Source organism: Dryobates pubescens, chromosome 2, assembly GCF_014839835.1.
Source record: "Dryobates pubescens isolate bDryPub1 chromosome 2, bDryPub1.pri, whole genome shotgun sequence".
Taxonomy (NCBI): domain Eukaryota; kingdom Metazoa; phylum Chordata; class Aves; order Piciformes; family Picidae; genus Dryobates; species Dryobates pubescens.
Genome location: NC_071613.1, coordinates 51959318 through 51972304, shown reverse-complemented (window position 1 = coordinate 51972304; position 12987 = coordinate 51959318). Strand labels below are relative to the sequence as shown.

General features: G+C 53.9%; 1 protein-coding gene across 2 annotated transcripts in view; it reads left to right on the top strand.

The window, feature by feature from the left end:
* The window catches only part of FMNL2 (formin like 2), a 194968-nt gene that overhangs the window by 96473 nt on the left and 85508 nt on the right, over positions 1-12987 (top strand). For both annotated transcript variants that reach the window (XM_054177567.1, XM_054177575.1), the window contains exon 2: positions 5962-6045. In XM_054177567.1, coding sequence (XP_054033542.1) covers positions 5962-6045 — 84 coding nt within the window. The remainder of the gene's footprint in view (positions 1-5961; positions 6046-12987) is intronic.

Below are 12987 nucleotides of genomic sequence, written 5' to 3'. Positions count from 1 at the left end.
AGGGGTGGAGTCTCCCATTGTGGAGGGGCTTCAAAGCTGTGTAGATCTGGTGCTGAGGGCCATGGATTAGTGCTCTAGTTCTATGGTTCTGTGATTCTGATTGCTTGAAGTCTGCTCTATTGACAGCCTGCAGTTGCCTAAGTGCTGGTGGTGACATGAGTGACAACAAGAGACAACCTGCCTGGTGATACAGGCAGGAGAGGAGAGAGTGAGGCCATCCCTTTTGACAACAGGAGGGATGTAGATTCTATCAGGAGTGGGGAATCCACCCTCTGAAAAGCCTTCAAAGCATCAACTCCAATTAATGATGGAAGGAGGTCACAGACCTGGAGTTACCTAAAAAATGCTGCTGTGAAGCCCCTGGACATAGAATCATAGAATTGTCAGGGTTGGAAGGGACCTCAAGGCTCATCCAGTTCCAACCCCCCTGCCATGGCCAGGGACACCTCACACTACAGCAGGTTGCTCACAGCCACCTCCAGCCTGGCTGCAAACACCTCCAGGCAGGAGGCTTCCACCACCTCCCTGGGCAACCTGTGCCAGTCTCTCACCACCCTCATGGGGAACAACTTCTTCCTAACATCCAATCTCAATCTACCCATTGCTAGTTTGGTTCCATTCTCCCCAGTCCTATCCCTCCCTGACACCCTCAAAAGTCCCTCCCCAGCTTTCTTGGAGCCCCCTTCAGATCCTGGAAGGCCACAATGAGGTCTCCTTGGAGCCTTCTCTTCTCCAGACTGAGCAGCCCCAACTCCCTCAGTCTGTCCTCAGAGCAGAGCAGCTCCAGCCCTCTGCTCATCCTCATGGCCCTTCTCTGGACACCTTCCAGCACCTCCAGTGCCTTCCTTCTGAATCTGCCCATTTCTACATCAGAGGTGGAAGTGGTCAGGAGACATTTGTGAGTCATTGCAGTGATCCACAGAAATCCAGCTGGTGACTTCTGAGTGCAGACAAGACTGCTGCAGCCAGGAGGGTCAAGCCCAGCCAATTCAGTAGCTTTCTCCACCATAGTTGCTGAGGCAACAGCTGAAGGTTGGGCAATGAGATGGAGCACACTTGGGTTTCAGAGAGCCAGTTGGGACAGGGCCATGCATCAGTGCAAAGAAAATGTACTGCTTCCCCTTTCACTTAAAACACCATGGGGTAGAAACCAGTTTTCCAGCAGGGAGTGGTTGCTAACAGTAAGAGCAGCTGAAACATGGAATGGTAGCATGGTTTGGGTTGGAAGGGACCTTGAAGATCATCTAGTTCCAACCCTTAGTGCTGAAGAACAGCTTTAGTCCAGGTTTTAGAGGAGGTGTGAGCATAAAATGATAGAATCACAGACTGGTTTGGGTTGGCAGAGAACTTTAAAGGTCATCTAGATCAAGCCCCTTGCAGTGAGCAAGGGATCAAGTTGCTCAGAGGCCCATCCAACCTGACCTGGAATGGTTGCAGGAATGGGACTTCTGTGGTCCTCTGTGGTCCCTTCTGCATTATTTCCTACAAAGAAACCAGGTGGTTTTGGTACAGCCTTGAGAAAGTTGTGTGTTGAGTGGGGTCAGAGGTGCTGGGGCACCAGCCTGGGGACTGCAGGGTGGTCAAGCTGAAGGGTGTGAAGCTCCCAGGGATCAGGAGATCTGATTCTGCAGATGGAGAAGGTAATAAACCTGCACAACAAGCAGAGAGCCTCAGGTTGTGAGTGAGAGTGTCCTGTGATTGCTTGCAGTAAATGAGTGCATGGTGGGATCTGGAAGGGACCTCTGGAGGTCATCCACTCCAACACCCTGCTATACCAGAGGCACCCACAGCAGCTTGCTCAGGATCACAATGGCCAAGTGGCTTTGGAAGCTCTCCAGAGAAGGAGACTCCACAACCTCTCTGGGCAGCCTGCTCCAGGTCTCCAGCACCCTCACAACAAACAACTTTCTCCTCATCTTCAGGTGGAACCTCCTGCCTTCCAGTTTGTGCCCATTGCCCCTTGTGCTGTCCCTGGGCACCACTGACAAGGGTCTAGCCCCAGCCTCTTGCCCCCCACAGGTCCTTTATCTCTTGCTGAGCACTGCTCAGATCCCCTCTGGGGCTGCTCTTCTGCAGGCTCCACAGCCCCAGGGCTCTCAGCCTTTCCTCCTCACAGAGATGCTCCAGGCTCCTCAGCACCTTCAGAGCCTTCACTGGACTCTCTCCAGTAGTTCTCTGTCTCTTAAACTGGCTGAGAAAGCCACTCAAGTCAATTTATGTCTAAAACATCAAAGTTAATGTCAAACTGACTCTGTCAGGTGAAAAACCCTGGTCCAAGTTCCTCCCCTCCTGGTCCAAGTGCATTCCCCCCCTTACTGTGTGAGTGGCGAGGTCAGAGGAGCAGCCAACAGCAGAAGCAGTTTCCTGCCCAGTTCTCTTCAGCACAGATGATGGAAGGGGCTGGAAGGGCTGCTGGGGTGATCCTGCATGGCTTGCTTCTGCAGATGGACCTGGCCATGGGTTGGCACACAAGCAGGTTTCAAAAGTGCTATAAATCTGATGTTGAGAAGTGAGCAGGAGCAGAAAATCCTGCCAGGATGTGAAGCTGGTTGCACACAGTGTTGATAACTGCTTCTACCTGTTGGAGCAGGGCAGGGGGCAGCTGAAGTGAGCTGCTGTAATTGTTGAAGCACATGAGATGGTTCAGTGGGGCTCACGTTGCAGACTGAGATCAGATGTAACTCGTTCTGAAATGAGATCACTGGAGCCTGCTGCCTGGGTCTTGTTTTCCCAGTTCCAGGCTTTCATCCCTGCTGAACTCTGCCACCATGGAATTCTGGAATGGTTTCCAGGCAGGTTTCTTGTCCCAGTGCCAGCTGGGTTGGGTAAGCTGATTAGCTGTAAGAAGATCAGAGGTTGACGAGGGGTGGTGGATTGCAGGTAAGCAGTGAAGCTTCTCCTCCAGCTGGGATTTAGCTAGCTCTGAAATCTGTTTGCATCCTCAGAGGGAAGGAATGAAGCTTGAAAAAGCCCCAGGAGAAATACCAAGAAGTGCATTAAACTGGTGAGGAGAACTGATAAGGAACATCATGATGAGAGACTTGAGAGGAGAACCAAGCACAGATAGCATCACTGCCTATAAATACTGTCAACATGACAGCCCCCGTGAGCCAAAGGAAGGGAATTTGCTATCTGATGGAAAACAAGCTCCAGGAGGAGCCAGCATCACAGCAGCAGGGCGTGGAGGGGGATCCCCAGGAGCTGGGGATGCTTCTCAGCCAGGGTGGATGGAGATAAGGTCTCGTGGGACCAGGGCAGGTACATCTGCAACGTGCAGATGGTGGCATTGGCTGGAGGGCCACGCTGGCACACAGCCACGGGTTGCATCAAGGATGGAAGGGACCCTCAGAGGTCATCTTGTCCAACTGCCTTGCAGTCAGCAGGGACACCTCCAACTTGATCAGGCTGCCCAGGGCCACATCTTGAATGTGCCCAGGGATGGGGCCTCCACCACACCCCTGGGCAACCCGTTCCAGGATTTCACTGCCCTCATCGTGAAGAATTTCCTCCTAATGCCCAGCCAGAATCTACCCTGCTCCAGTCTCAAACCACTGCCCCTGTCCTTGCCTCCATCCATGGCTGTATGTGGAGCAGAAGGGTCCCTTGGCATTCCACAGTATTCCCAGTGAGGGGAGGTATTCACTGGCACACTGGAGACACGAAAGGATGGTGCCCAGGGCATACATTCTACTCTGCCCTTGTGAGACCCCACCTGCAGTGCTGTGTGCAGCTCTGGAGCCCCCAGCCCAGGAAGGACATTGAACCGTTAGAGCAGGTCCAGGGGAGGCCACAAAGGTGATCAGAGGGCTGGAGCACCTCTGATATGAGGACAGACTGAGAGAGCTGGTGCTGTTCAGCCTGGAGAAGAGAAGGCTCCAGGGAGCTCTTCCAGTACCTGAAAGGGCTACAGGAGAGCTGGGGAGGGACTTTTTAGGAGGGCCTGGGTGATAGCACAAGGGACAGTGGTTTGAACCTGGAGCAGGTTGGATTTAGGTTGGACATTAGGAAGAAGTTCTTTACTGGGAGGGTGGTGGAACACTGTGACAGGTTGCCCAAAGAAGTTGTGGAGGCTCCAAGCCTGGATGTGTTCAAAGCCAGGTTGGATGGGGCCTTGAGCAGCCTGGTCTCCTGAAAGCTGCCCCTGCCCACGGCAGGGGGGTGGAACTAGGTGGTGTGTAAGGTCCCTTCCAGCCCAGCCCATTCTGTGATTTCATGATCTCCATCCCTACCTGTGCTCCTGTGCCTTCAGAGAAAGTGTGGCAGACTCCAGCAGTGGGAGGGGAGCTGGTGGCTGCTCAGGGATGTCCTTGGGTGAGGGGGACCCCTGCACTGAGCCTGCCCATGGCTGGTCTCTCTGGGCTTGGGAAAGCAGACAGCCTCCACCCTGCCTCCCCACAGCCATCGCTGCTGGCGGCCAGGAATGTCACATCTGCTCCTGGATCACACCCAAGCCCTCCTGGTTCCCAGCACAGGCTGTGCCACTCATCCCTGGGAGAGGGGAATCTCGAGCTGCAGCTCAAGGGGGAGCTGAGTGAGGAGCAGCCTGGGCTGGGCTGTGCTGAGCTGGGAGTAGGCTGACAGCCTGGCCTGTGACTTAGCAAAGGCATGAAAGCCTTGGGGAGCTGTGGGGATGGCCAGAAGCTTGTGGTCTTGAAAGGTTAATTGGCCATAACTTGGGAATTCTGGACTGGGAATGTGAAGACTGAGAGGTGCTGGAGGTCAAGAGGTGCTTGGTGAGATTCTCGTTCAGCCTCTTTGCCTCGTTGTGCACTACTGGACTTAGAGGAAGCCTCTCCAGACCTGGTGTTTGTAAAGCTCTTGAGGTGTTCCTGGGCTCTCCAGGAGCATAAGCACAACAGTGACACTTTGCACATTTGGACATGGAATCATTTTGGTTGGAAGAGAGCTTTAAGATCACCCAGCCCAACTGTTTCCCCATCTCTGTCAGGTCACTGCTGAACCATGGCCCCCAGCACCACATCTGCAGGGCTTTGAAAGCCCTCCAGGGATGGGGATTCCACCACTGCCCTGGGCAGCCTGGGCCAAGGCTTGTCAACCCTTTTGGGGGAAGAAATTGTTCCTCATGTCCATCTTAGACCTCCCCTGCTGCAACTCGAGGCTGTTTCCTCTTGTCCTGTCACTTGTTCCTTGGGAGAAGAGACCAACCCCTGCATGGCTCCATCCTCCTTTCGGGGGGTTGTAGAGAGCCAGAAGGCCTCCTCTGAGTCTCTTAGAGACGTGGCTCTTGGGAGAACTGCCTTGGGAGCAAGTAGCCAGCCTGTGCTGCCCTACCCTAGACAGCTGCCCATGCAGAAGGATCTCAGCTGACATCAAAGGAGCCAGCAAACGATAGGCATCATCTAATGGTTGCCTCTCCCCTGCCTCCTGACTCGCTGCTTCAGGTTGTCATTCGCAGCCTGAGGATCCTTATCTTGTGGGACAACGTCAGGATGGGCAGCAGCAGCAGCAATCCTGCCTCTGGGATCTGAGTTCTCCAGATAAGGTTGGATGTGGTGACACTGCAAAACCTGCAGAGCATCCTGCTGTTGGAACAGTGGCATTTCAAGAGCTCGGGTGGGGACGAGTGACCTCCTCAAGTGTGCTTCCCTCATGAGTGTGCTCAGGCAGGGGCTGGTGGATGCAGGAGAGGATGTGGTGCAGCATGAGGACCTGTCTGGGGTGGATGCTGTGGCAGTATGAGGCAGCCCTGTCCACTCTTCCAGACAGAGGTCCTGAGTTCCAGTTGCTCACCTCGTCCTGTGTGCCCTACTGTGTCCTTTGGTGCGTGGCGATTCACTGCGGCTTTGGGGGGCAAAGAGGACTTGGAGAGGGAATGCTGTGAATGAGCCTGGCACCAGGAGTTCACAGAGAGCAGCTGAAGCAGCTGCAGCCCCTTTGCCTTGGCTTGCTCAGGCCCAAGCCCTCTGAGGTGCTTGATGTTTGCTTTCTCTTCCTCCCCAGAATGCCATGAACCTGCCTCCCGACAAAGCCCGGCTCCTGCGGCAGTACGACAACGAGAAGAAGTGGGAGCTCATCTGTGACCAGGTAAGGGACATCTGCAGGCCTCACTGGCAGCACCATCTGGGCTTCAGCAGCAGTGTCCCTGGGCTTAGAGAGGGACCCAACAGTTGCACACACTCATCTCAGAGGTTCATAGAACAGTTTGGGTTGGAAGGGACCTTAAAGGTCATCCAAGTTCCAACCCCCCTGCCATGGGCAGGGACACCTTCCACTGGACCAGGTTGCTCAAGCCCTCATCCAACCTGGCCTTGAACACCTCCAGCAACCTTTTCCAGTATCTCCCCACCCTTTCTGTGGCCTTATGCTCCATCATTGATAACAACTCATGGAAGTCTCACAGTAATGATCCACAGAGGGGAGATTAGGAAGCAATTCTTTGCAGTGAGGGTGGTGAGACACTGCAACAGGTTGCCCAGGGAGGTCATGGATGCCTTCTCCCTGGAGGTGTTCAAGGCCAGCTTGGATGAGGCCTTGCTCAACCTGGGCTAGTGGAAGGTGTCCCTCCCCCTGGCAGGGAGGTTAGAACTGGATGATCTTTGAGGTCCCTTCAACTCAAACCATCCTGTGATTTCTTTCCCTTCTGATGCTACCATCACCCTTCTGCCCATTTGCCTTAGGCCCAGCACAAACTGGAAGGGACTGACTTGCAGCCACCCCTAGGTAGGTGCTTTGAGTTTGGTCTGTGATGGCCTGTGTACTATGACCAAATGGTCTTGATCTAGTCAGTGTTTGCCTTTCCACACCATGAGCTGTTGTCACAGTTGGCTGTAGCTGTCACCTTCAGAGAGAGGCAAATGGTGATGCAGCCTGAACTCTTCTTCACCTCAAAGCTGAGCAGCAACCTGGGATTAAGCAGCACCATATGCTGTGGCATCTCTTGTGTGTGAGCTCTGCTCTGGTGTGCAGACCTGGCAGCAGTGTAGAACAATTAACAGGTTGGCCCTGCCCTGACAAATGAGAAGAAAAGAAATGATTATTTAGAGCAGAGGAAGTTCAAAAGGTGGGATGTGCACTTGGGAGCCAGCAGCACCACCAGGTTCTGCTATAACCAGTGCACCCTCACTCATTTGCAGATGACACCACATTGGGTGGCAGTGGGAGGAAGGCTGCTGGAGGGGAGGAAGGCTCTGCAGAGGGGTCTGGCCAGCTTGGATCCGTGGGCCAAAGCCAACAGGATGAGGTTTAACAAAGCCTAGTGCTGGGTCCTGCACTTGGCTCACAATAGTATCATAGAATCAGTCAGGGTTGGAAGGGACCACAAGGATTATCTAGTTCCAACCCCCCTGCCATGGGCAGGGATACTCCACACTAGATCAGGCTGGCCAGAGCCTTGTCCAGCCTGGTCTTAAACACTTCCAGGGAAGGGCCTCAACCACCTCCCTGGACAACCCATTCCAGGGCTTCACCACTCTCATGGGGAAGAACTTCCTCCTCACCTCCAGCCTGAATCTCCCCACCTCTAGCTCCATTCCATTGCCCCTAGTCCTATCACTCCCTGAGATCCTGAGAAGTCCCTCCCCAGTCTTCTTGTAATAAAAATCATCAATAATCCCATGAAGGCTCCAGGCTTGGGGCAGAGTGGCTGGAAAAGTTGTAAGGCAAAAAGGGGCTTGAGGCTGCTGGTTGACAGTGTCTGCAGATGAGCCAGCAGTGTGCCCAGGTGGCCAAGCAATGGTGGAGCAGCAATGGTGTGGCCAGCAGGGATTGTGCCCCTGTGCTGGGCACTGGTGAGGCCACAGCTCGAATCCTGGGGTCAGTTTTGGGCTCCTCACTCCAAGAAGGACTTTGAGGGGCTGGGGAGTGTCCAGAGAAGGGCAGCACAGCGGTGCCAAGGTGAGAGCTTGGCAGGAGGTAGAGGCATGCTTGTGAGGTCAGGGATGCTTTAGTAAGTGCTTTTGTGGGGCAGTTCCTGTGTAGCCATTACAGTGGGGGAGCATCTGATAAAACCCAAGTACCCTAAACTGAAGCTGAATAAAGAATTACTGGGCTTGTCCATGAGTGACTTTGCTTCTTGACCTTGAGGGTGCTGGAGCCCTGGAGCAGGCTGCCCAGAGAGGTTGTGGAGTTTGCTTCTCTGGAGAGCTTCCAAACCTGCCTGTGCAACATGCTCCTCATGAGCTAGCAATGTATCCTCATGAACAAGAAAGCTAATGGCCTTCTGGGGTGCATTCAGAAGAGTGTCAAGGGATGTCCTCCAGCCCCTCTACTCTGCCCTAGGGAGATCACATCTGGACTACTGTGTCTAGTTCTGGGCTCCCCAGTTCCAGAGAGACAGGGAACTACTGGAGACAGTCCAGCAAAGGCTGCAAAGATGCTGAGGGGACCTGGAGCTTCTCTGTGAGGAGGAAAGGTTGAGAGACCTGAGCCTGTGAAGCCAGAGGAAATCTGATCAATCTGAGCAAGAGTTAAAGGACCTGTGGGGGGCAAGAGGCTGGGGCCAGGGACAGGACAAGGGGCAGTGGGCACAAAGTGGAACCCAGGAGGTTCCCTCTGAAGATGAGGAGAAAGTTGTTTGGTGCGAGGGTGCTGGAGGCCTGGAGCAGGCTGCCCAGAGAGGTTGTGGAGTCTCCTCTGGAGAGCTTCCAAGCTGGGCAAGCTGCTGAGTGCCTCTGCTTTAGCAGGGGGGTTGGCCTGGATGATCTCCAGAGGTGCCTTCCAACCCTCACCGCGCTGCCATTCCGGGGTGAGTTTTCTGTGCAGGCAGTGTACAGTGCTGAGCTGTTTGGAGTTTCACTGTGGTGGGCCACAGAAGAAGTGAGGAGGCTGCTGTGATGATTTGTTTGGTGGTCGATGCCTCGGCAGGCAGGCAGAAGCGTGAGCTTTGTGCAGCGAGTCAGCAGCGGGGCAGGCAGCAGCGCTGAGCTCACAGCCGGGCTGTGCGGAGCCTCACCGTGGAGCAGGGCCACCCTTTGCCCAACCTGCAGCTGCTGCTGATTCACCCCCTGGGCTCCACGCTGAGGTAGGAGGGAGGAGGAGATGGAAAGGCAGCCATGGAAATTGGCCATCAGGAGTAATCCTGAGATCTTAATAGGTCCTTTTCCAACACGTGAGGCCACCCCCGGGCTGGGATGAGTCTGCTTCCCATCGCTGGGAGAGGTGCAGCAGCAGCACAGGGCTGCTGTAAGCAGCACTGTGAGGATCCCAAAGGGACAAGAGGTGACACTGCACCACCTTTCCAGGGTCCAGCTGCTCATGTGGTGCTTCAGGAGATCCTGTAGTGGGCATCGTAGTTGGGCTATGGTTGGACATGATGATCACAGATCACAGGATGTTAGGGGTTGGAAGGGTCCTCTGAAGGTCACAGGCTCACAGGATGTTAGGGGTTGGAAGGGACCTCTGAAGGTCACAGGCTCACAGGATGTTAGGGGTTGGAAGGGACCTCTGAAGGTCACAGGCTCACAGGATGTTAGGGGTTGGAAGGGACCTCTGAAAATCATCAAGTCCAACCCCCCTGCCAGAGCAGGAGCATAGAATCCAGCACAGGTCACACAGGAACACATCCAGATGGGGCTGGAAAGGCTCCAGAGAAGGAGACTCCACAGCCCCTCTGGGCAGCCTGTTCCAGTGCTTTGTGACCCTCCCAGTGAAGAAGTTCCTCCTCATGTTGAGGTGGAACCTCCTGTGCTGGAGTTTCTATCCATTGCCCCTTGTCCTATGCCAGGGTGCAAGTGAGCAGAGCCTGGCCCCTCCCTCCTGACCCCCAGCCCTCAGGTATTGATAAACATTGATTAAATCCCTTGTCAGTCTTCTCTTCTCCAGACTAATCAGCCCCAGGGCTCTCAGCCTCTCCTCAGAGGGCAGTGCTGCAGTCCCTTCAGTATCCTGTTAGCTCTCCCTTAGAGTCTCCCCAGCAGATCCCTGTCCCTCTTGAACTGGGGAGCCCAGAACTGGATGCAATACTCCAGGTGAGGTCTCACCAGCGCAGGGTAGAGGGGGAGGAGAACCTCCCTGGATCTGCTGGACACACTCCTCTGAATGCACCCCAGGATCCCATTGGCCTTCTTGGCATCCTAAAGTTCTTTTCCAACCCTAATGATGGTGTGATTCTGTGGGGAGATGCTTGGTCAGTAATGCCAGGATGAGTGGGGTGATTCTCCCCCACTACTCCACTCTGGTGGGACCCCACGTGGAACACTGCGTCCAGTTCTGGTGCCCTCAAGACAAGAGGGTCATGGAACTGTTGGAGCAGGTCTAGAGGAGGCTGTGAATCAGTGAGCTGGAAAACATCCCCTGTAGGGACAGGCTGCTGGAGCTGTTCAGCCTGGGGAAGAGAAGGCTCCAAAGAGACCTTAGAGCAGCCTTCCAGTACCTGAAGCGGGCTACAGGAGAGCTGGGGAGGGACTTTTGACGAGGGCTTGGAGTGACAGGATGAAGGGTGATGGCTTTGAGCTGGAAGAGGGGAGACTGAGACTGGAGAGTAGGAAGAAATTCTTTGCAGTGAGGGTAGTGAGACACTGGAGCAGGTTGCCCAGGGAGGCTGTGGATCCCTGGAGGTGTTCAAGGACAAATTGGACAAATCGGAAGAGGCTTTGATCAAGCTGGAAGGTGTCCCTCTCCGTGGCAGAGGGGTTGGAACTAGATCATAGCATGGTTTGGGTTGGAAGGGATCATCAAAGATGATCTTTAAGGTCCCTTCCAACCCAAAGCATTCTGTGATTTCAAGGGCTGAGTGTCTGTCATCAGCTCTCCTGATGGGTGCTTGCCAGCCCCTGTGAATGAGAGAGCAGCATGAAGCAGGTGTCTGTGAAAGCACCAAAAGGCAGCAGATGGGGTGTGAAATATTTCTGTCTGTCCACCTAATTCTGGGCTGTGGCTGAAAGCACTTCCAGGAACAGATCTGGTGGGGAATCCATGTTTTCAGTCAGGGTGCAAATTTTGTCTGCTGTTTGCTGTTGTCATCACCCTTTTACACCACTTTCATCCCTTTTTGCCTAGTGAAGGAGGAGTTAACATCACAGCTTGAGGTGATTAACTCTTCCCCTCCTGTGCTGGTGTTGAACTGCTGCCTGAAAGGAAAAAAAATGGCCAGAGGTTGCTCTTAAATGATGTTTCCTAAGTAGTCTCTGAAGCAGCATCTGGAATGGTGGGGGTTGGAAGGGGACCTCTGGAGATCATCCACTCCAACCCCCCTGCTACACCAGGGGCACCCACAGCAGCTTGCCCAGCAGCACAGTGGCTTTAGAAGCTCTCCAGAGAAGAAGAGAAGACTGAGAGGAGATCTTATTAAGGGCTATAAAGAGCTGGGTTGGTGTCAAGAAGGGGACACTCTCTTCTTGGTAGTGCCCTGTGGTAGCACAAGGGGCAATGGATAACTGGAAGCCAGGAGGCTTCATCTGAAGATGAGGAGAAAGTTGTTTGGTGTGAGGGTGCTGGAGGCCTGGAGCAGGCTGCCCAGAGAGGTTGTGGAGTCTCCTTCTCTGGAGAGCTTCCAACCTTGGAACTGGATGATGAGGAGTAGCTGGGAGACCTGGGGACAGCCCTTTTGGGCTCCCAGCTACTCCTCATCATCCAGTTCCTTCATCATCCTTGTAGCCTCTGCTGGACTCTCTCCATCAGTTCCTTGTCTCTCTTGAAGTGGAGAAGCCAGAACTGCCCACAATACTCCACAAGTGGTCTCAGAAGGGCAGAGTAGAGGGGAAGGAGAACTTCCCTTGGCACTGTTCTGAATGCACCCCAGGAGCCCATCATTCATGGTCTTAGCCTCAAGGGCATGTTGCTGGGCCATGGATAACTTGGTGTCCACCACAACTTCAAGGTCCTCCTCCATGGAGCTGCTTTTCAGCTCTTTGACTGTGAAAGAAAGGAAGAAGTTGTTCCCCATGAGGGTGGTGAGAGACTGGCACAGGTTGCCCAGGGAGGTGGTGGAAGCCTCCTGCCTGTAGGTGTTTGCAGCCAGGCTGGATGTGGCTGTGAGCAACCTGCTGTAGTGTGAGGTGTCCCTGGCCATGGCAGGGGGGTTGGAACTGGCTGAGCCTTGAGGTCCCTTCCAACCCTGACAATTCTATGATTCAGAATGTTTTAGGGGAGAGCATTTGGCCCCCAAAAGGAGCTTTCACTGTTGCAGAAATGAGATCAACCAAAGTGGGGAAGCTACCAGTCTCTTGGTGATGATGGTGATGATGATGATGATGATCTGCCATGAGGAGGGTTGTGTGTGAGTTGTAAGTTGCTGGGCTGGTTGTGTAGGACTCATCCTGTGTGGTGTTTTCTCTTCCTTTAGCTGTAAGTAAACCTTGGAGGTCATAGAATCAGAGAATTGTTTGGGTTGGAAAAAAACCTCTGAGATCAGGGAGTTCAACCAGCAACCCAACACCACCATGGCCATTAAACCATGGCTCCAAGTGCCATGGCCCCTGAACACCTCCAGGGATGTTGACTCCACCACCTCCCTGGGCAGCCTGTTCCAGTGCCTGACCACTCTTGTCATCAAAGTGTTGGTGCTGGTGTTCTGAGTGCTTGCTCCCTACCTCTCTGGCTTCCCCTAGGAGGCCTTCAAGGAAGAGGAGAGTAGCAAACCCGGTAAACCTTTGGCCCATCCTGGAGAGGGCCAAGTTGTGGTCATCCTGGGTTGAGTGTTGGCAGAGCTCCAGGTAGGCTCTTCCTCACCATTTGTGGCATGCTGAGCTGCTCTTTTAGCTTCCCAGCTGCCTGCAGAGCTGTGTGTGGTGGTATTCTGGGGCTCTTCATCCAGCTGCATGTCAAAAGGTCTTGCAGAGGTGGTGCAGACGTTGAGGGAAGTGGTTGGGGACATCTTACAAAGTTCTTCATTGCCCTCTAATGGCAAATTGTGGCAGGATTATCACCATGGCATCACCTTTGGAGACAGTGGAGAGGTGAGTGGGGAGAAAGGAATTAAGAGACCTGAGATGTGGTTTACATCCAAAATGCCACCACTGAGGCATCTGTAGAACTCTCTCCTAATGAAGCGCCAAGAGAAGGCAGGTGCTGGCTGTTTCAGAGGCTGTT